At 43.5% G+C, this 23,049-nt stretch overlaps 1 protein-coding gene across 1 annotated transcript; it reads left to right on the plus strand.

The window, feature by feature from the left end:
- The first annotated feature begins 1,646 nt into the window (after nt 1–1,646).
- LOC136702263 (N-lysine methyltransferase SMYD2-B-like) lies at nt 1,647–22,760 on the plus strand. Its single transcript, XM_066677238.1, has 12 exons — nt 1,647–2,021; nt 9,816–9,879; nt 10,510–10,620; nt 12,458–12,518; nt 14,172–14,296; nt 16,030–16,097; nt 16,731–16,833; nt 17,917–18,027; nt 19,023–19,143; nt 20,984–21,158; nt 21,242–21,350; nt 21,484–22,760. Exons 1-12 carry the CDS (start codon nt 1,849–1,851, stop codon nt 21,565–21,567), a joined length of 1,305 nt encoding a protein of 434 aa, XP_066533335.1. The 5' UTR covers nt 1,647–1,848; the 3' UTR covers nt 21,568–22,760.
- Nucleotides 22,761–23,049: the final 289 nt, after the last annotated feature.

A 23,049-nucleotide genomic window follows, 5' to 3' on the forward strand; every position in this document is an offset into this window, starting at 1 on the left:
CGATGATCTCTAAAAGGAACGACCCCCCCATAAATTCACTCCATGCCCATAGCTGTGTTAGAAAAGCACAGTGTGAGGCCAGTCAACAGCGAGCAGTTCCAGCTAAAGCCAATGGAGCAGGTAGGATGTGGGTGGTGGATCGTTCTCAGCGCTGCAGTGGTGGTTTGTGAGTGTGTGTTGTGTCAATATGAGTGGATCAGACACAGCAGTGCTACTGGAATGCTTGGTGATTGGTGTATAACAGTTCTTTGTAGACACTAGCTGTGCCTGGGTGGGCTACATTACACAGAGAGTGGCGGGCTCTTACTGAAGTCCCAGACACACAGCAGATATGAATTCTTTATCTCTATCTAATGGATGAGCTCTGATTTGGGGCCTGTTTTGCAGGGACAGAAGCACAAGGGACACTTGATATCAGCAGGTTCACGACACAAGGCTAAATATGGCACCCACTGGACTTCAGCCACTCCTCAGGCTCTAAATTTAAAGGCACATGCTATTCTTTTTTATTACTGCCCTAGAAGGCTATAAGAGCCCCCAGATCTTGGCTGTGGAACAGAAGAACTGTGTTCTCCAGAGTGGATGAGCACCATCCAGTACCTCTAGGATGAGCTGGAGGGGTTTGTGATCCAGAACTGATCATCTAGCACCAGCCCCTGAACTCACTAAAGCTGTCAAGGCTGAATGCCATCAAATCCTCATAACAATGTCCTAATATCTAGTGGATTGCCTTCCATGAGTTGTCCCCCCCCCCCCCCCCCCAGTGTAATTCATTTTTACAGAACTGTGTTGAAATCAGTGGGCAGGGAGATGTAGTTGGGGTGGTTTCCTACCCTCCTCCCAACAATACATAGTGCAGTTTCTGAAGTGCTGAATCCAGAATAGCAACGACAGAAACCCCAATCTTCCTATTACATCTCAGTGGATCATCACACTGATTTTGAAGCTGTAATTTTAAGGTAAAAATATCACATAGTGTTACTTTAATGGTCTGTGAATATAATGTTGAGAACGGACCAGGCATAATTTAAAGCACATTACTTATTTACACTCAGACTGCACATAAATAAATGGCTCCATGTTCAAATAACACATCTGTTAGTTTACTGAGTGATTATTTTAAATATAATATACATTATATTATAATACATTATATTAACATACATTATATTAAAAAGAGCTGACACCTGAATATCTGCACTGCATGAGTGCACACCTGTACTATTAATAGCAGAGAGAGAGAGAGAGAGAGAGAGAGAGAGAGAGAGGATGGAGAGAGACTGAGAGGGGCAAAGCAAGGCGAGAGAGAAAGGAGCAAAAAAGTGGGGAGAGAGAGAGAGAGAGAGAGAGAGAGAGAGGATGGAGAGAGACTGAGAGGGGCAAAGCAAGGGGAGAGAGAAAGGAGCCCTCTCTCTCTCTGTGTGTGTGTGTGTGTGTGTGTGTGTGTGCGCGCATCAGTGTAACTGACGTCCCCGGATCTCTTGCCAATAAACTGAGATCTCGTGTCTAAAACCAGCGCTCGCGCGCACCTTCTCGCCGCGTCTCTGTGTGCGCGCGCGACTTACGACACGGCGCGTGGCTTACATAATCTCCCCTGAACCCAACAGCCTTGAGACCGGAGTAAACACACCTCGGAGCGAGGGGCGGGTCCTGGGCGACTCGCGCTTAAGACCTGACTCACTCGCTCATTCACAGCAACGGCAGGCAGCCTTCACTGCGCTGGAGCGCGAGACTGCAGAGAGGCGCGCGCACGCACACTTTAAAACACACACACGCTCAAATACGGACAAACGCAAGCGTGCGCACACATACACGCACGTACAGTCACTCAAACACACACACACAACGATGAAGCACGAGGGCATCGACGGTATCGAGCCCTTTGAAAGCCCGGGAAAAGGCAGGGGTCTCCGTTCCACGAAACCCTTCAGGGTCGGGGAGCTGCTCTTCTCGTGCCCCGCGTACTCGCACGTGCTCTCCGTCAGCGAGAGGGGTTACATCTGCGAGCACTGCTTCACGAGGTGAGTTCAAGAGGAATGAGGTCATTAAAACAACAAGAAGAATGTGTTATTTTTGCTTTGGCGTTTATGCAAATGGGGACATGCAAACAAGACACTGTCTACTTAAATATGCATGAGCTTGCACATGCGCAGTGTCTCTGCCTGTTGACTACAGATATGATACACGATGATGCAGGGTCTCTACTACTTTTGCCGGTCCACCATCAGCTGCATGCACAAGCAAGGGTCGCTGATATTACGGAAACAGAGAGGAATGACCACCTCTCCATTACTCACCAGATCCCTGAGGGTGATTTAGATTTGCAGGGAACTCCTTGGGGTTTGTTTGGTTTCCTCCAACATTTCATGTGACTCTCTGTCCAATAAAGAACAGCATGCCTCAACATTTACCTCAGAGCCTGAAAAGTAGGGCACGGTTTGAAATTCACACCAAGGAAATATACGGTCATCTGAAGGTCATTCATAATGTGCTGTATTTCTTTAAGTACTGTGTGTCCATTCAGTACTATAGGTGTCCATTCAGTACTGTATTCTATCCAGTACTATGAGTGTTCATTCAGTACTGTGTTCATTCAGTACTATAGGTGTCCATTCAGTACTGTATTCTACCCAGTACTATGGGTGTTCATTCAGTACTGTGTTCATTCAGTACTATAGGTGTCCATTCAGTACTGTATTCTATCCAGTACTATGGGTGTTCATTCAGTACTCTGTTCAGTACTATAGGTGTCCATTCAGTACTGTATTCTATCCAGTACTATGGGTGTTCATTCAGTACTATAGGTGTTCATTCAGTAATATAGATGTCTATTCAGTACTGTGTTCATTCAGTACTATAGGTGTCCATTCAGTACTGTGTTCATTCAGCAATATAGGTGTCCATTCAATACTGTATTTTATTCAGTATTATGGATGTTCATTCAGTACTGTGTTCATTTGGTAATATAGATGTCCATTCAGTACTATAGTTGTCCATTCAGTACAATGTTCATTCAGTACTATAGTTGTCCATTCAGTACTGTGTTCATTCAGTACTATAGCTGTCCATTCAGTAATGTGTTCATTCAGTACTATAGATGTCCATTTAGTACTGTATTCATTCAGTACTATATATGTCCATTCAGTACTATAGGTGTTCGTTCAGTATTCTGTTCATTCAGTACTGTGTTCATTCAGTACAATGTTCATTCAGTACTATAGTTGTATATTCAGTACTGTGTTCATTCAGTACTATAGGTGTTCATTCCGTACTATAGCTGTCCATTCAGTACTGTGTTCATTCAGTACTATAGCTGTCCATTCAGTACTGTGTTCATTTAGTACTATAGGTGTTCATTCAGTACTATAGATGTCCATTTAGTACTGTGTTCATTCAGTACTATATATGTCCATTCAGTACTATAGGTGTTCATTCAGTATTGTGTTCATTCAGTACTATAGATGTCCATTCAGTATTGTGTTCATTCAGTACTATAGGTGTTCATTCAGTATTGTGTTCATTCAGTACTATAGGTGTTCATTCAGTACTATAGATGTCCATTTAGTACTGTGTTCATTCAGTACTATATATGTCCATTCAGTACTATAGGTGTTCATTCAGTATTGTGTTCATTCAGTACTATAGATGTCCAATCAGTACTGTGTTCATTCAGTACTATAGGTATTAATTCAGTACTATGTTCATTCAATTCTATAGGTATTCATTCAGTACTATAGGTGTCCATTCAGAACTCTGTTTCATGCTAGATAAACAACACAAGTTATTTGTTCAGCACTGTATTTCATTGGGTATGTATTTGTTCAGCACTGATTTTCTTAGAGTACTGTAGCCCTCTATATTTTATTCAGTACTCTATGTTCATTAAGTACTGCAGGTGTCCATTTAACTCTAGGGTCTGTGTTCCCTTACCAACGTAACGCACCAGTGAGTTAATATATATTTATACCTAACACTGTCTGTGTGTGTGGAGTGTATGTTTAGTGTGTATAATGTGTGTGAGAAGTGTGTGTTCGGAGTGCTGTTCTGCTTCCACATGAGCAGAGTTGAGCAGGGGCAAGGCAGATATAGCTGGTGCTATAAAGATATTTCTGGAGTGGTGTGTCTCAGGCTCATATTGCATTTGTAAATTCATGAAACAAAAAACATAAAATGAGCATGTATCAGAGCTGTGTCCTCCTCAGAGCTGTTTCACCCTCAGAGCTGTGTCTCCCCCTCAGAGCTGTCTCCCCCCCTCAGACCTGTGTCTCCCCCTCAGAGCTGTGTCTCCCTCTCAGACCTGTGTCTCCCCCTCAGACCTGTGTCTCCCTCTCAGAGCTGTCTCCCTCACAGAGCTGTGTCCACCTCACAGAGCTGTGTCCACCTCAGAGCTGTGTCTCCCCCTCAGAGCTGTGTCTCCCCCTCAGAGCTGTGTCTCCCCCTCAGAGCTGTGTCCACCTCACAGAGCTGTGTCCACCTCAGAGCTGTGTCTCCCCCTCAGAGCTGTGTCTCCCCCTCAGAGCTGTGTCTCCCTCAGAGCTGTGTCTCCCTCAGAGCTGTGTCTCCTTCTCAGAGCTGTGTCCCCCTCAGAGCTGTGGTCCTCAGTGTTAAACACTTTTTATAAAATTCTAAGGATGTTTCTTCAGCATTTACTGCTCTCCAGTCAGTTTGCAGAGACAACCTGCATCTGCAGTTATTTTAGAGAACTAATAGTCCTCCAAACATTGAAAAACACAAACTGAGATGAGGATATTGCTCTATTCCTGCTCCACAGGTGGTTAATATTGACTTATTTTTGCAGTTTTCATTTAAGGTGGAAATACAGGGGACGGCTAACTGCATGAAAGTAAACACAGACCATAAGTGCTACAAAATTAAACAAGTGATTCAAGCAGTAAATAAAAACTTCAGCCACGTAGAAACACCAAAGATGCGTAGCTTCTGAATGTAAACAAACCAGAGAGCACAGCATTTCCTCACAATAGTAGATGCTCCCTATAAGGGCTACAGTACCTCGGATCCAGGGATAGATACCTGTGGGAACAGCAGGTAAAAATGAGAGAGGGAAATGATATCCGGTTCTGTAGAGGCCACATGGAGAACAAGGATTCAGGGGATAACTGGATAAATTTGGAGGGAACTTTTGGGAGGACTGAATAGGATCCCCCTGGGCAGCTGTTGGAAAGACAAGAATAAATCTATATGTTGAAGGCATAATTTTTGAGGGGGAAGGGTGTGACCCTGAGAGCACATACTGACCCTAAGCACACAGACACTGCCACAGAACCTAAGTTAGTGTGTGAGACAAGGGCCAAGAGCACTTCCGTCAGGAATTAGGACAAGGCCATTAGCTGGGGCACCACAGAGTGGCTCAGGGAGGCAGGAGGCATCCTGAAATGTCCTGATTACTGCATTGCAGAGGCAACCTAAATTCCCCTGTTCCTGAGACTGCAACAGAGCGGGATAATAACAACATGGCCACAGATTATTTTAGCAACCAGCTAACAGCCACGGGTCTGCTGTGGAGGAGAGACACTGCAGAGAAATGTGTTCAAACCTGGGAACTGATTGTGCGTGGAGATAATGTATGGATGAGTGAAGGAGTGAGGAGAAAATGTATGAATGAGTGAAGGAGTGAGGAGAGAATGTATGGATGAGTGAAGGAGTGAGGAGAGAATGTATGAATGAGTGAAGGAGTGAGGAGAAAATGTATGAATGAGTGAAGGAGTGAGGAGAGAATGTATGGATGAGTGAAGTAGTGAGGAGAGAATGTTTGGACGAGTGAATGAATGAGGAGATTGTATGAAGGAGTGAGGAGTGAATGTATGGATGAATGAAGGAGTGAGGAGAGAATGTATGGATGAGTGAAGGTATGAGGAGAGAATGTATGGATGAGTGAAGGAGTGAGGAGAGAATGTATGGATGTATGAAGGAGTGAGGAGAGAATGTATGGATGTATGAAGGAGTGAGGAGAGAATATATGGATGAATGAAGGAGTGAGGAGAGAATATATGGATGAATGAAGGAGTGAGGAGAGAATATATGGATGAATGAAGGAGTGAGGAGAGAATATATGGATGAATGAAGGAGTGAGGAGAGAATATATGGATGAATGAAGGAGTGAGGAGAAAATGTTTTGACGAGTGAATGAATGAGGAGATTGTATGAAGGAGTGAGGAGAGAATATATGGATGAATGAAGGAGTGAGGAGAGAATGTATGGATGAGTGAAGGAGTGAGGAGAGAATATATGGATGAATGAAGGAGTGAGGACAGAATGTATGGATGAATGAAGGAGTGAGGACAGAATGTATGGATGAATGAAGGAGTGAGGAGAGAATATATGGATGAATGAAGGAGTGAGGAGAGAATATATGGATGAATGAAGGAGTGAGGAGAGAATATATGGATGAATGAAGGAGTGAGGAGAGAATGTATGGATGAGTGAAGGAGTGAGGAGAAAATGTATGAATGAGTGAAGGAGTGAGGAGAGAATGTATGGATGAGTGAAGGAGTGAGGAGAGAATGTATGGATGAGTGAAGGAGTGAGGAGAGAATGTATGAATGAGTGAAGGAGTGAGGAGAGAATGTTTGGACGAGTGAATGAATGAGGAGATTGTATGAAGGAGTGAGGAGAGAATATATGGATGAATGAAGGAGTGAGGAGAGAATGTATGGATGAGTGAAGGTATGAGGAGAGAATGTATGAATGAGTGAAGGAGTGAGGAGAGAATGTATGGATGTATGAAGGAGTGAGGAGAGAATATATGGATGTATGAAGGAGTGAGGAGAGAATATATGGATGAATGAAGGAGTGAGGAGAGAATATATGGATGAATGAAGGAGTGAGGAGAAAATGTTTGGACGAGTGAATGAATGAGGAGATTGTATGAAGGAGTGAGGAGAGAATATATGGATGAATGAAGGAGTGAGGAGAGAATATATGGATGAATGAAGGAGTGAGGACAGAATGTATGGATGAATGAAGGAGTGAGGAGAGAATATATGGATGAATGAAGGAGTGAGGACAGAATGTATGGATGAATGAAGGAGTGAGGAGAGAATATATGGATGAATGAAGGAGTGAGGAGAGAATATATGGATGAATGAAGGAGTGAGGACAGAATATATGGATGAATGAAGGAGTGAGGACAGAATGTATGGATGAATGAAGGAGTGAGGAGAGAATATATGGATGAATGAAGGAGTGAGGACAGAATGTATGGATGAATGAAGGAGTGAGGAGAGAATATATGGATGAATGAAGGAGTGAGGAGAGAATATATGGATGAGTGAAGGAGTGAGGAGAGAATGTATGAATGAGTGAAGGAGTGAGGAGAAAATGTATGAATGAGTGAAGGAGTGAGGAGAGAATGTATGGATGAGTGAAGTAGTGAGGAGAGAATGTTTGGACGAGTGAATGAATGAGGAGATTGTATGAAGGAGTGAGGAGTGAATGTATGGATGAATGAAGGAGTGAGGAGAGAATGTATGGATGAGTGAAGGTATGAGGAGAGAATGTATGGATGAGTGAAGGAGTGAGGAGAGAATGTATGGATGTATGAAGGAGTGAGGAGAGAATGTATGGATGTATGAAGGAGTGAGGAGAGAATATATGGATGAATGAAGGAGTGAGGAGAGAATATATGGATGAATGAAGGAGTGAGGAGAGAATATATGGATGAATGAAGGAGTGAGGAGAAAATGTTTTGACGAGTGAATGAATGAGGAGATTGTATGAAGGAGTGAGGAGAGAATATATGGATGAATGAAGGAGTGAGGAGAGAATGTATGGATGAGTGAAGGAGTGAGGAGAGAATATATGGATGAATGAAGGAGTGAGGACAGAATGTATGGATGAATGAAGGAGTGAGGACAGAATGTATGGATGAATGAAGGAGTGAGGAGAGAATATATGGATGAATGAAGGAGTGAGGAGAGAATATATGGATGAATGAAGGAGTGAGGAGAGAATATATGGATGAATGAAGGAGTGAGGAGAGAATGTATGGATGAGTGAAGGAGTGAGGAGAAAATGTATGAATGAGTGAAGGAGTGAGGAGAGAATGTATGGATGAGTGAAGGAGTGAGGAGAGAATGTATGGATGAGTGAAGGAGTGAGGAGAGAATGTATGACTGAGTGAAGGAGTGAGGAGAGAATGTTTGGACGAGTGAATGAATGAGGAGATTGTATGAAGGAGTGAGGAGAGAATATATGGATGAATGAAGGAGTGAGGAGAGAATGTATGGATGAGTGAAGGTATGAGGAGAGAATGTATGAATGAGTGAAGGAGTGAGGAGAGAATGTATGGATGTATGAAGGAGTGAGGAGAGAATATATGGATGTATGAAGGAGTGAGGAGAGAATATATGGATGAATGAAGGAGTGAGGAGAGAATATATGGATGAATGAAGGAGTGAGGAGAAAATGTTTGGACGAGTGAATGAATGAGGAGATTGTATGAAGGAGTGAGGAGAGAATATATGGATGAATGAAGGAGTGAGGAGAGAATATATGGATGAATGAAGGAGTGAGGACAGAATGTATGGATGAATGAAGGAGTGAGGAGAGAATATATGGATGAATGAAGGAGTGAGGACAGAATGTATGGATGAATGAAGGAGTGAGGAGAGAATATATGGATGAATGAAGGAGTGAGGAGAGAATATATGGATGAATGAAGGAGTGAGGACAGAATATATGGATGAATGAAGGAGTGAAGACAGAATGTATGGATGAATGAAGGAGTGAGGAGAGAATATATGGATGAATGAAGGAGTGAGGACAGAATGTATGGATGAGTGAAGGAATGAGGAGAGAATATACGAATGAGTGAAGGAATGAGGAGAGCATGTATGTGAGTGAGTGAATAAGGCGGTATGTATGAGAGAGTGAGTGAAGGAGTGATGAGAGAATACGTGAGTGAGTGAATGAGTATGTATGAATGAGTGAGTGTGTATGAGAGTGACAGTAAGTGAAATATTAAATATGAGAACATGTTCGTGAATGAGTGAGTATGCGTGAGTGTGTGAGTGAATATAGATATTGAGTATGAATGTGTGAGTAAATATGAGAGAGTGAGGGAGTATGTATGTTAATAAATGACTTGAAAATGAGTTTTTATTCACTGTTTGTTTACCACAGGAACTCATTTGTAACTGGAGCTGTTTAGTTTTGTCGCTAATGCAGTCAGACGCCTCACGAGGTTGGAGACGTTTCCACTTTAAGTGATCAGAAACTACAAAAACAAGCCATTATTACCCACCTATGGAGCAGGAATAGAGCAATATCCCCATCTCGGTTTGTGCTTCTCCACATTCAGAGTTCTCCCCACTGTCTAAAAACAACTCCAGACGCAGAGAGAAAGCCACATTGGTTCTGAGCTCGAACATAGACTGGAGAGTAGATAATGGTGAGGAAACATCCTTTAACAGTGGCCTCAAACTCTCCAGATTCACACTGAAGCCTGTGCTTGTTTCTCGGTGCCTGTATTAGACCTGCCCTGCTTTGCGGTGGGTGCGGTGTGATCTGTGTCTAATGGCTGGTGTTGTGTGGGGTGTGTGTAAGCTCTAAGTGTGTCAGCGGGTATTTACATCCTTCTGCGCAACAGTGTGTGTTTCTGGCCTCCACGCGGACACACAATACCATGTGCTGTAATATGGCACCAGTGTGTTTGTGTGTTTGTGTTTATTGGCAGCCATGGAGAAGTGTGTGTGTGTGTGTGTAGGCCATATGCTCTTGGCGAGATAATCACTGGGTTGTTGTTGTCATTTTGCGTGTGCACGGTTATAAAAATAACCATCTCTCCTTCTCCGCAGGAAAGAGGGACTTGCTAAATGTGGAAAATGCAAGAACGCTTTCTACTGCAATGTGGAATGTCAGGTAGGTTTGACTTAGCTTAGCTTGATCTCTGAGTCTGACTTTGTTAAGAGGCTTTCAATTGATGGTGTGGATTATTACTGGCGACCAAACACACAACAGCACTGGTTATTGTGACTGACAGAGGTGGGCGGGATTATCTGAGATGGGCGGGGCTATATTGGATATCCAATATTTATGGGATGAGTTAATTGGCGTGGAGATTGTGATCCAGAACTAATCACCGTACATCAGTTCCTGACCTCACTAATGTTTCTATGGCTGTATGCAATCAAATCCTCACCGAAATGTAGAGTCCAACCTTCCAACATATTCCTATTAAAGCAACACTAGGTAAACAATTTACAGCACTGTCCTGCAATCAAGGGGGAGGGAGTGGTTTCCTACACTCCTCCAAATGTTACATAGTGCAGTTTCTGCAGTGCTGAGCAGGGGGTAGAGGCTCTATTCTCTCTACTACAGCATCGCAGTTATTTTGAAGCTGTAACAGAGATGTAGAAAGTTAGAAATACTGCCTAGTGTTGATTTAATGCACTTGATTCAGAAGGTGTTCACATACTTTATTAGACTGTGCCTTTAAACTAACTAATGAAACCTCATAAGCCACTGTGTGTGTGTGTGTGCATTTTTCAGAAGGGAGACTGGTCCATGCACAAGCTGGAGTGCTCAGCGATGTGTGCTTTCGGAGAATCCTGGTGTCCGTCAGAGACGGTCAGACTGGTGGCCCGGATCATCGCCAGAATGGTCAGTAACACAGACACTGAAATTCAGGACTCGGAGCGTAACTGCTGCACCATTTAAGGTGGAATGGAAATTTTGCTTAAAGTGTCAAAGATTTGAAGACCTTCCAAAAAGGACAGTCTCAGCTGCAGCAGGGACAGAATGTAGGACACTCGAGTCTAGGACATGTCCCACGGCCGGAAGGCTTGCGTTTACAGCGGGTATCTGCAGTGTGTGAGTTATTCTGGCCTCCAGCTGTCCAGAAGGCAGAGAGCCAAAACCAGGGTCAGTCAACAAGCTAAGAGCTAAGAGATAAGGAATGCACCATTGAATCACACACAGAAAGAGAGAGAGAGAAAGAGAGAGGGGGTGTGTGTGTGGGGGGGGGTAATTTTATTGATTATTTAATTGATCAACATTCATATCTTTAAAAATGTTACACTTTAAACTCTGTATGTAGGTTTTTATTTGTAAAAGGTATTTTAGTAAATGCCAATTCATTTCTATGACTGAGTCATTTTAGTAGTTACTGAATCACTTCTGAGACCGAGTACTTTCTAATACTGAATCATTTCTAGTAGTTACTGATTCACTTGTAGAACTGGGTCATATCTGGAGTCATTTCTAGCAGTTACTGAATCTCTTCTACCAAGTCATTTTAAAAATTACTGAATCATTTCTAGTACTTAATCATTTTAGTACTGAACCACTTCTGAGATTTCTAATACTGAAACATTTCTAGTGGTTATTGATTCACTTGTAGAACTGGGTATATTCTGGAGTCATTTCTAGCAGTTACTGAATCTCTTCTACTGAGTCATTTTAGAAATTACCGAATCATTTCTAGTGCTAAGTCATTTTAGTAGTTACTGAACCACTTCTGAGATTGAGTACTTTCTAATACTGAATCATTTCTAGTAGTTACTGATTCACTTGTAGAACTGGGTCATATCTGGAGTCATTTCTACCAGTTACTGAATCTCTTCTACCGAGTCATTTTAGAAATTACTGAATCATGTCTAGTACTGAGTCATTTTAGTAGTTACTGAACCACTTCTGAAACTGAGTACTTTCTATTATTGAATCATTTCTAGTAGTTACTGATTCACTTGTAGAACTGGGTATAATCTGGAGTCACTTCTAGCAGTTACTGAATCTCTTCTACCGAGTCATTTTAAAAATTACTGAATCATTTCTAGTAGTTACTGATTCACTTGTAGAATGGGGTAATATCTGGAGTCATTTCTAGCAGTTACTGAATCTCTACTACTGAGTCATTTTAGAAATTACCGAATCATTGCTAGTGCTGAGTCATTTTAGTAGGTCCTGAACCACTTCTGAAACTGAGAACTTTCTAATACTGAAACATTTCTAGTACTGAGTCATTTTAGTAGTTACTGAACCACTTCTGAGATTGAGTACTTTCTAATACCGAATCATTTCTAGTGATTATTGATTCACTTGTAGAACTGGGTCATATCTGGAGTCATTTCTAGGAGTTACTGAATCTCTTCTACCAAGTCATTTTAAAAATTACTGAATCATGTCTAGTACTGAGTCATTTTAGTAGTTACTGAACCAATTCTGAAACTTTCTATTAATGAATCGTTTATAGTAGATTCAGAGTCACTCCTAGAACTAAATTATTTCAAGTACTAAGTCATTTCTACAATTTACTGAATCACTTTTTGAACAGGGTAATATCTAGTTGCTAGTAGTTACTGAATCATTTCTAGCACTGAATCATTGCCTCATAGTTACCGATTCTAGTAGTGAGTCTTTTCTTGTAATCGATGAATGATGCCCATTAAAACTATTAGAAAATTACTTTGATGAAATGAGTTGTGTACCTCCCTGACAGAAAGCTCAGAAGGAGAGGAGCCCCTCCGAGAAGCTGCTGTCGCTGAGGGATATGGTTGCCAGTGAGTAGCAGACACCTCCTTCATCCACTTTGTCTTTACCCATGCATCTCTATCTGTGCACGTTCCTGTCTCTCTGCCTGTCTGTCTGCTCCTGTCTCAGTGTAACCTCTGTGGAGTCCATGCTTTGTTTTAAGATTAATATTCACCATTGATGAGGGATGTTAAAGGGCAGGCTGTAGCTTTTGTTAGTCTGCTGCTCATTGATTTATCCACGGTTCTCCTTCTCCGGTGTAGCCTGCTGAATGTAGATGTACTTTTAAATGATCTGGACTTTTTAAAATATAAATGAAATAGAGGAAACAGGTTTATAAATAGCAGCTAAACAAATGTACACACACACACAAATATTTTATCTTGAAACATGTCATCGTCCTTGAGAATTTTCCCATAAAATACACCCACACTCTGAATAAAAGCCACACACACACAATTTCCTGCTGAGATGCTGACAGCCTCTGTGTGTGTGTGTGTGTGCTGTGTATGTGTGTGTGTCTGTGTGTTCGCATGTAAGTGTGTGTTTCTGTGTGTGTTGCTCAGATGTGCTGTCCTGAGCAGATCTCCATCAGAAGAGAACAGGAGTTCAGTGTGTGCTCATTAAAACTGAAAATGGTAAACACAGGATGTCATCTGATCCACTCTCTACAGCAGCATTCAGTTCTATGTCTCTCAGCCCTTCTACTATATCCCCTTCAACAGCTAACCACAGTAAAGCTCCATTCACTTCATTCATTATGAGTCCCCATTCACCACCTGTCCCCATTCTATTCAGCACCTGTCCCCATCCCATTCAGCACCTGTCCCCAGTCCCCATCCCATTCAGCACCTGTCCCCAGTCCCCATCCCATTCAGCACCTGTCCCCAGTCCCCATCCCATTCAGCACATGTCCCCAGTCCCCATCCCATTCAGCACCTGTCCCCATCCCATTCAGCACCTGTCCCCAGTCCCCATCCCATTCAGCACCTGTCCCCAGTCCCCATCCCATTCAGCACCTGTCCCCTGTCCCCATCCCATTCAGCACCTGTCCCCTGTCCCCATCCTATTCAGCACCTGTCCCCTGTCCCCATCCCATTCAGCACCTGTCCCCTGTCCCCATCCCATTCAGCACATGTCCCCTGTCCCCATCCCATTCAGCACCTGTCCCCTGTCCCCATCCCATTCAGCACCTGTCCCCAGTCCCCATCCCATTCAGCACCTGTCCCCAGTCCCCATCCCATTCAGCACCTGTCCCCTGTCCCCATCCCATTCAGCACCTGTCCCCTGTCCCCATCCCATTCAGCACCTGTCCCCTGTCCCCATCCCATTCAGCACATGTCCCCTGTCCCCATCCCATTCAGCACCTGTCCCCTGTCCCCATCCCATTCAGCACCTGTCCCCTGTCCCCATCCCATTCAGCACCTGTCCCCTGTCCCCATCCCATTCAGCACATGTCCCCTGTCCCCATCCCATTCAGCACCTGTCCCCTGTCCCCATCCCATTCAGCACCTGTCCCCTGTCCCCATCCCATTCAGCACATGTCCCCTGTCCCCATCATATTCAGCATCTGTCCCCATTCCATTCAGCACCTGTCCCCATCCCATTCACTGTCACCTGTCATTCAGTACATGCCACTGTATCATTCTCTCTCTCTCTCTCTCTCTCTCTCTCTCTCTCAGACATGGATAAGTTGGATAACGAGAAGAGGGATATGAATGAAGCTGATATCGCTGGCCTGCATCATTTCTACTCCAAACACCTGGAGTTCCCTGATCACCAAGGCCTGCTTAATCTGTTTGCACAGGTACACCCCGACACACACACACACACACACACAAACACACACAAACACACACATGAGTGTGTGACTGACTGGGTGAGTGTGATGATGTGGTCATGGTTGTGTTCCTGCTCTGAGTCAGTGATTCTGGGGCTGCGACTCTGAACAGTTCTGAACCGCTACCTGGGGGCTACAGACTTACACATTTTGTTAGCCACATTAGCCCCAGCACACAGCTAAATAAACATCACTAACCCTGCCATGGCTTATGGGGGTGACGTGTGAGACACTCTGGTGAAGGACAGTCGTATAAAGAAGTGAGACACAGCTGAAAGGAAGACAGCTGCTGCTCAGGACAGTCCCTGAAAAAGTGAAGCTGCAAAAGATGCTTTCATTGTGGTCTCTTTTTCTGTAACTGACCACCCTTCCCACCATCCTGAAAATACAACGTTTCTCACACATTGGACTAATGTCTATTTGAACTTCTACTGGACTAATGTCTCGCTCCGGTCATTACCCTCGCTGGTTTACCGTTAGAAAAGCAGCCACTGAGGAAAACCTGACCATTGACATATTGTATGACTCTTCATAATTGCTAATAGCACCACCTTGTGGAGAAAATAAAGTCTGCTGAACACGAATGAGGGAATGAATGACTGCATAAGAATGAACAATATTTATAAATTAGCCCACATTCTCCTGTGTTTGTCACAACAACGGTAAGTGGTTTAGATTTTAAAATGTCTCTCTCTCTCTCTCTCTCTCTGTCTGTCTGTCTGTCTCTCTCTGTGTCTCTCTCAACATCTCTCTCTCTCTCTCTCTGTCTGTCTGTCTGTCTCTCTCCACATCTCTCTCTCTCTCTGTCTGTCTCTCTCCACATCTCTCTCTCTCTCTGTCTGTCTCTCTCCACATCTCTCTCTCTCTCTCTGTCTCTCTCCACATCTCTCTCTCTCTCTCTGTCTCTCTCCACATCTCTCTCTCTCTGTCTGTCTGTCTCTCTCCACATCTCTCTCTCTTTGTCTGTCTCTCTCCACATCTCTCTCTCTCTCTGTCTGTCTCTCTCCACATCTCTCTCTCTCTCTCTCTGTCTCTCTCCACATCTCTCTCTCTCTCTGTCTGTCTCTCTCCACATCTCTCTCTCTCTCTCTCTCTCTCCACATCTCTCTCTCTCTCTCTCTCTCTCTGTCTGTCTGTCTCTCTCCACCTCTCTCCCTCTCTGTCTGTCTCTCTCCACATCTCTCTCTCTCTCTGTCTGTCTCTCTCCACATCTCTCTCTCTCTCTCTCTCTGTGTCTCTCTCCACATCTCTCTCTCTGTCTCTCTCCACATCTCTCTCTCTGTCTCTCTCCACATCTCTCTCTCTCTCTCTCTCTCTCTCTCTGTCTCTCTCCACATCTCTCTCTCTGTCTCTCTCCACATCTCTCTCTCTCTCTCTCCACATCTCTCTCTCTCTCTCCACATCTCTCTCTCTCTGTCTGTCTGTCTGTCTCTCTCCACCTCTCTCTCTGTCTGTCTCTCTCCACATCTCTCTCTCTCTCTCTGTCTCTCTCTCTCTGTCTCTCTGTCTCTCTCCACATCTCTCTCTCTCTCTCTCTCTCCACATCTCTATCTCTCTGTCTGTCTGTCTCTCTCCATATCTCTCTCTCTCTCTCTCTCTCCACCTCTCTCCACATCTCTCTCTCTGTCTGTCTCTCTCCACATCTCTCTCTCTCTCCACACCTCTCTCTCTCTCTCTCTCTCTCTCTCTCTCTCTCTCAGGTGAACTGCAATGGCTTTACAGTAGAGGATGAGGAACTGTCTCACCTGGGATCAGCTGTGTTTCCAGAGTAAGGGCGCGCGCGCGCACACACACACACACACACACACACACACACACACAGCCGCTGCAAAACTGCTGCTGCTGTAGCTTCAGAAATGTATCAAATTTCATGAAATCCTGATTTAAAACTTCTGCAGAGGGCTTTTCATTTGAAACTAATGATACAAGGAGAGGAGAGAAGAGAGAAAGGTAGATTAAACAAACATTGGGTTCGATGGGTTTTACAGTTTACAGAAGAACAGTCACGAAATAACGTAAAGGCCATCGCCCACCAGCTATTAATTTCATTAATGTACCTTTATATTGTTGCAGTAAAATACTTATTATCTACGTATTTTTCTACATTTTGTCGTATCGCCCAAAATATAGTTTTTGTCAAAATACCCTGAAATATCATGATATTAATTTTGGGCCATATCACCCACCCCTAGATATAAGTGCTGACTTTGTTAGTTTATTTGAGTAGAGTGTAAAAATGACCTTGAATCTGGTGTTTATCGGCTCTCCCTGCCTTTTTTCACCTGAGGGGGGTGGGAGGGGTTAGGCTGCCGCCACTGCTGAGGAATATTCTACAGGAAATACTTCACCCTGTTCTTTGGTGGTCTATTTACTCGCTTACCTCCCTCTACCTCTCTCTCAGTGTTGCTCTGATGAATCACAGCTGCTGTCCGAACGCCATAGTGACCTACAAAGGGACACTGGCGGAGGTGAGGGCGGTACAGGACGTGGCTCAGGGAGACGAGGTAAGACCACAGCTGAGCACCCAGGTCAAAGGTCAGGAGGCTTTAGCCTAGTGCTCTACATGAGGACTTCTCTGTCAATAATCCTAATAGTCTTTTTATTTTGACTTTCTAAGCAAAGAAACCCAGTTTCTAAGTTGATTTACAGTATTTTCAGTTGAGAAACTGGATGCTGGAACATTTGTGTGAGGATTTGATGGCACTCAGCCACATAAACTCAGTCCTTTCACTGATTATATTTTATATTTTTTATGAATGTATTTGAATTTACTCACGATATTTATTCATTAAAGAGAGATGAATATAGGATTTTAAGGTGGAATGTGTATGTTTTTTCGGGTGAAGGTTACGTAAAGCAGCTGGAAGCAGAGGGAACGTAGGATGTTAATCGTGTAGAAGCGTAGAGTGTGTGTGTTAGAAAGAGAGAGACAGAGAGTGTATGTGTGCATGCATGAGAGCGACAGCTGATAGCAACAGGATCCAGAGCTATTTAAAAACATGATTTGTGAGCACGCACACACACTCACACACACACACACACACACACTCTATTTCAGGTAATACGATGCCTGTAGTAACCCAGAAATGCCCCGTTCTGACCCGAGTCATGCTGGTCATTAGATCACTGGGGCGCAGGACAGAAAAGTGGACGCTGAAAGGAGTGGTCAGTCATTTCTATCAAAAACAAACAATAATAACCAACATTAGTTACAGCGGTTGTTTATTATTTTATACACTTTTGTGTACCTTAAGAAATTTCATCTGAAACTGAAACGAAGAACCAAACCGTGATGTATTCGCTGACGACTCTGATTATGCTCCATAGAGGGGTCCATTTTTAAAATAGGCTTAGTTCAGAATCTCTGACACAGTCAGGCCACTAGGTGTCAGTCTAACGGCTGTTTCATGGAAGCACAGATTTTTAATGTCATAAGTCACGAAGCGCCCTCTGGTGGCTGTGTTGTATAGTGACTGTGCCCATGCAGGAGTCTGTGTTTATGAATTCATTTGCATCTCTCTCTCTCTCTCTCTCTCTCTCTCTCTCTCTCTCTCTCTCTGTGTGTGTGTGTGTGTGTGTGTGTGTAGATATACACCAGCTACATAGACCTGCTCTACCCAACAGAGGACAGGATCGAGAGGCTCAGAGAGTCCTATTACTTCAGCTGTGACTGCAAAGAGTGCAAAACCAAATCCAAGGTGTGTGTGTGTTTGTGTGTGTGTGTGTATACACTCATATGGTGTTTATATTTCCTTCGAGAGTGGAGAGCTAATAAACTGTGTGGAAACATAATCACTATCGCAAGAAAGGAACTATAAATCTAAATAAATCAGCTCAGTACGTTAGACGTTACTCAGTAACCGCTCTACATTATTCAGACATGACTCGACGTGATGATGACAGCGGCTTTAATTCCCAACATCAGCAATATTAGCCCTAATGATCCATTCATTCATTCATTCATTATCTGTAACCCTTATCCAGTTCAGGGTCGCGGTGGGTCCAGAGCCTACCTGGAATCATTGGGCGCAAGAGGGGAATACACCCTGGAGGGGGCGCCAGTCCTTCACAGGGCAACACACACACACACACACACACACTCACACCTACGGACACTTTTGAGTCGCCAATCCACCTGCATCGTGTGTTTTTGGACTGGGGGAGGAAACTGGAGCACCTGGAGGAAACCCACGCGGACACAGGGAGAACACACCAACTCCTTGCAGACAGTCACCCGGAGCGGAAATCGAACCCACAACCTCCAGGACCCAGGAGCTGTGTGACACTAACCTGCTGCGCCCACGAAAATCAAGCAGAATTATTAAAAAAAATAGTGGACATATAGAAATGCTCCAAAATTACTTGGGATTAAATCTTTATACACTACTGACATACATTGAAATTTAAGAAGGGTTTTTCCTGCTCTTATAAATTTATAATTTTATCATCCCTTCAGTTTAGTGTATTATGTTAAATTCAATGTAAACAATGTAAACATCAAGAGCTTGGACCAGAGCCATCACAATAACATAAGAACCACCGGAAATGACAGAAGTCTAAAACTGTAGTAGGTCACAGGCGCCCTCTGGTGGCTGAGGGGAATATTGAATGAGCACATGCAGGAGTTTTCATGAATCAGTTTGACATTGGATCTGTGTGTGTGTGTGTGTGTGTGTGTGTGTGTGTTCTCCAGGATAAAGCTAAAATGAAGCTGCGAAAGCTGAGCGATGGACACCGACCGGAGGAGATCAGGGAAATGGTCCGTTACGCGCGGTTCATCATTGACGACTTCCGCAGAGCCAAACACGAGAAAAATATCCTTCCTGTAAACTTCACGTACACATTCCATCCACTAAAGAGCGTACAGACTTTTTAAATGTATTCAAAAGATATTCCTTTTTACCTCATCATCTTAATTAACACAGACACCCGACCTGACAAAGCTACACCGTGCCTCTCAAACCTAACAACATCAGCCTCACACTAGAAACTGATTAATGGGTTAGTTTTAATGACCCCAGAAGACATTTTTTGCCACCAAAACGAGTTGTCATTATTTTTAGCTTTTCCTTAAAGGGCATCTCGTGTTTTAAAGGTGAGAGGTGGGGGTTATGGGGAGTGGGAACTAATATAAATAAATTATATGTGAACCCTGACATCAAGGAGATGGCGGACCACTGTTGACCCACTGAGGGCAAAGTTGGAGGTCCACTAGCGTTTCACACAGCGTTTTCTGGACGGACCACTGCTGATTAAACAGAGTTATAGACAAAATAATTTTACTCCAGCACAGTGTCAGCATTTTTATCATTTAATCATTTTATATCAGGCTCATACTCATTATTATTTCTCTCAGAGCTGTTGGTAATATTTGTATTAGTGTTTTCCAGAATAAAAGTCTCTGTGAATGTAAAATCTGTGTGAGGAGATTATAAATGAGTTCTATCCTGTACAGGACAGTATCTGAGTGGTCCGATGGTGGACTAGCAGTCGTCTACAGTCAGTGGTGTGCCAGCCTTTTTATACCAGTGGACCGATACATGCTCACTGTCTGGGATTACTAATATATATTATATATTTATCTTATTTTTGAATATAAATTAAATGCCAGACTCATTTAGTTATCTGAACGTTTATGGGTGAATATGGTTTTGTAATTTGTTTCTTTTTTATCTTTGGTTTTGTTGGTGTATCTCAGTCTAAACCAAACTTTAAAGCAGCACTTTCAACAAAACTTAACGGATTATGTGTGACGTCTTAACCAAGGCGAGTGGTGAGATCACTTCCGCTATAGGTGACTCGCGGAGGGAGGGGGGGGGGGCACTCAGTGGGAAATGTGATGAATGAGTATCTGTCGTAGACTCGGCTTTAGCGCGCCATCTAGTGGACTCAGTGTGAAATGTGAAGGGGAATGTGGTGGAGTGCCTTTATTTAGAAGCTTGGCTTTTGTTAGTCTCCACAGTAAAATCTCTTGTGGTGAATGACGTTAAGTGAAACAGGTTTTTAAAACAAAGCATTTTAACCAATGTACCTCAGCCATGTTAAAGTGTTTACACATCAGCTGCAGTAATATTTGTGTTTACTGTAGAACAACTCACAGCAGCAGCTAATACCTCACTACTACAGCCACCAGATTATGACTTTTTTAGGTTCTCGTTCAAATGATCTCTTCCACCTTAAACATGGTGCATACGTTACACATTGAACTAGTAGTTCTTCATAAGTTTTATACATTTCCGCTTAAGCTGTGGAGAAAATACCAACAGTCCATACATAAAAAACTAGTTTCTTATCTGATTGTTCAGTTCCACCTTAAAAACCGACTGAGTTACGGAGTCAAAGCGCCTAAAAAACACACACCTCTTGAAATCTATGTGCCGCCACTGCAGTATTTAAGGTGGAACGGTGAAATGTACCAATCTAACATCATTATGGGCGTAATTTACTTAAGGCTGTAAAGTGTTTTTTTTTTCTTAAAAAGATACACAGACTTGCCTTCTCTGGCTTGTGCAGGTGCTACCTCACATCACGTGACCAAATGGTATGGTCTGATTGCCTGCTGCATTGTCTGTCAGTCTAGTGGCTGTTTCCATCAAGTTAAGAGCAGCCCTGGAGGAAACTATGTATCTGACATTTTCCCTGACTCCTGAGCGCCCCCTTCAGAGCTGCTGGAGATGTGCGAGCTGAGTCTGGAGAAGATGGGCACAGTGTTCGATGACTCCAACGTGTACATGCTGCACATGATGTACCAGGCCATGGGCGTGTGTATGTTCACGGAGGAATTTGACAGCGCCGTGAGCTACGGGGAGAAGGTCATAAAACCGTTCAGGTCAGGACACGCCATCCAGTCACAGGTTCACACACAGCTGCATGTATATGGCAAATCAACTGTGCGTTCCATCTCCTCCACAGTCAGTTGTATCCAGCCTACTCCCTAAACGTGGCCTCCATGTACCTGAAGCTTGGGAGGCTCTACGCGGCTCTGGGACGACCGTCTGCAAGCGCCACTGCCCTCAAAAAGGTAACAGCCCACAGTGTGGTCACTTGACATGAGGGTGGTGTTTGTGGGATTGACTGGCGTTAACTATCCTTAATGTAGCTTGAAAAGAACTGATAGGATGTCTAGTTAAACTGTGTGTGTGTGTGTGTTACAGGCCCTGGACATTATGGAGGTTGTTCACGGGAAGGAGCACCGTTACGTAAAGGAACTGCAGAAAGAAATAACTCAGAAAAAATAAGCCAACACACATTTCCCAATTGTTTTTTTATTCAGTTGTGAAGAAATTACATCAATTTCCATTCATTTTTAGGAGGCTCACCTTTATCTTATCCATAAGGACTACTGGCCCAACACCAAACTTAACCCTGACCTTACACACCTTCAGCTTAAATTGTATTAATTACACTGTGGGGACAGTCTTGCGAAAGAGGTCTCCACAATGTAACTCTAATTGTTGCACACACACTGTCTTCCACAGGAGGCGCAGTACAATAATGTATTGATCTGTATGGCGAAAGGAGCTGATGTTAAGTTATAGTTTTCTACTGAACAGATCACGTTCTCCAGTCCAGCACTCGTCTGATCCGCAGTTGATCGTTTGTGCCACAGCTGTTGTACAAGTTGTAAACCATGAGTGTGTTGTGACTGTTTACATGAATTCACTGGTAAACGTGTGAACTCAGTTTATTAACAAAGAGAGAGTCAGTTTGTCTGTAGTCACTCATTCACCCAATCACCAGCTTCCTTGGAAAATGAGCGTTTTTTTTATGCTTTTAGCGTTTTACTAAATGTGAATTCTGGGTCTGAGAAAACCTTTTTGAAACCTGGACCCTGGGACAGTGGACATCTTTGTGGTTGTGATTCACCTGTTTAGCCACTGGGGGTCACTTTGGCTAATGCACTGAGGTCAGACATGGGAAGCAGATACGGGACCTCTAGGGGCTAAGTAGGCGAACTGCACACAGTGTGTTAAAGCCACACAATTAGTGTTAACACAGTGTTAACACGTTTACATTTCTACACTAATGGTGTTGATTTAACGCCGGTGAATAACTCAGACAGGCCCAAAGGTAATACTGCCTACTGCATCTTTAATGACTTGTATTTTGTAATTATTGTGTTTTGTTTATCATTGGAGCTAATACTTAAATCAAGACCGCATTTTCAAATGGTGGGACGTCCTTGTGAGCATTTGGTGGCATCCAGCCACCGAAACATGACCTGGATGTTGGTGGATTAGTTCAGGATCACATACTCCACTCCAGTTCACCCTAAAGGTAGTGGATGGAGCTCCATCTCTCCAGAGAACACACTTCATCTGTTCCACAGCCCAACAGCTGGGTTGCTTTATACCCCTCTAAACCTCACGTGTCATGGCCTTAGGCTCATATGCAGCTGCTCCAGAGTGTTTCAGTCCACTGCCAATGATTTTCTAGGGATTGTACATGGCTGAATGGAACGTCAGCACTAACAGATTATGCAAATGTTATGGTCAATGCAGGTCTTGGTTGAGATGCATTCTCAAAGCTCTTCCCACTAATGCTGTTTCTAATATTTTGGACAGTACTCTACAGTAAAACAATAAACACAGGCAATACAAACTGCTCAATGTTGTGGTCACTTTGTAAAATAAGCACATCATCAGCTTCAATGTTGAAGGTACAGTCTCTGGAAAAAGGTACAGCAGAGGTACATTAATTGGTCACTAAAGGTACAGCAG

This window comes from Hoplias malabaricus, chromosome 7 (genome assembly GCF_029633855.1).
Source record: "Hoplias malabaricus isolate fHopMal1 chromosome 7, fHopMal1.hap1, whole genome shotgun sequence".
NCBI classification, from domain to species: Eukaryota; Metazoa; Chordata; class Actinopteri; order Characiformes; family Erythrinidae; genus Hoplias; species Hoplias malabaricus.

Excerpts from the sequence above, each read along its gene's own strand:
- LOC136702263 (XM_066677238.1), top strand. The coding sequence starts at position 1,849 with ATGAAGCACGAGGGCATCGACGGTATCGAGCCCTTTGAAAGCCCGGGA. Across the intron at positions 16,098-16,730 it reads GGATCAGCTGTGTTTCCAGA|TGTTGCTCTGATGAATCACA; the intron begins GTAAGGGCGCGC and ends CCTCTCTCTCAG. Across the intron at positions 18,028-19,022 it reads AGTGCAAAACCAAATCCAAG|GATAAAGCTAAAATGAAGCT; the intron begins GTGTGTGTGTGT and ends TGTGTTCTCCAG.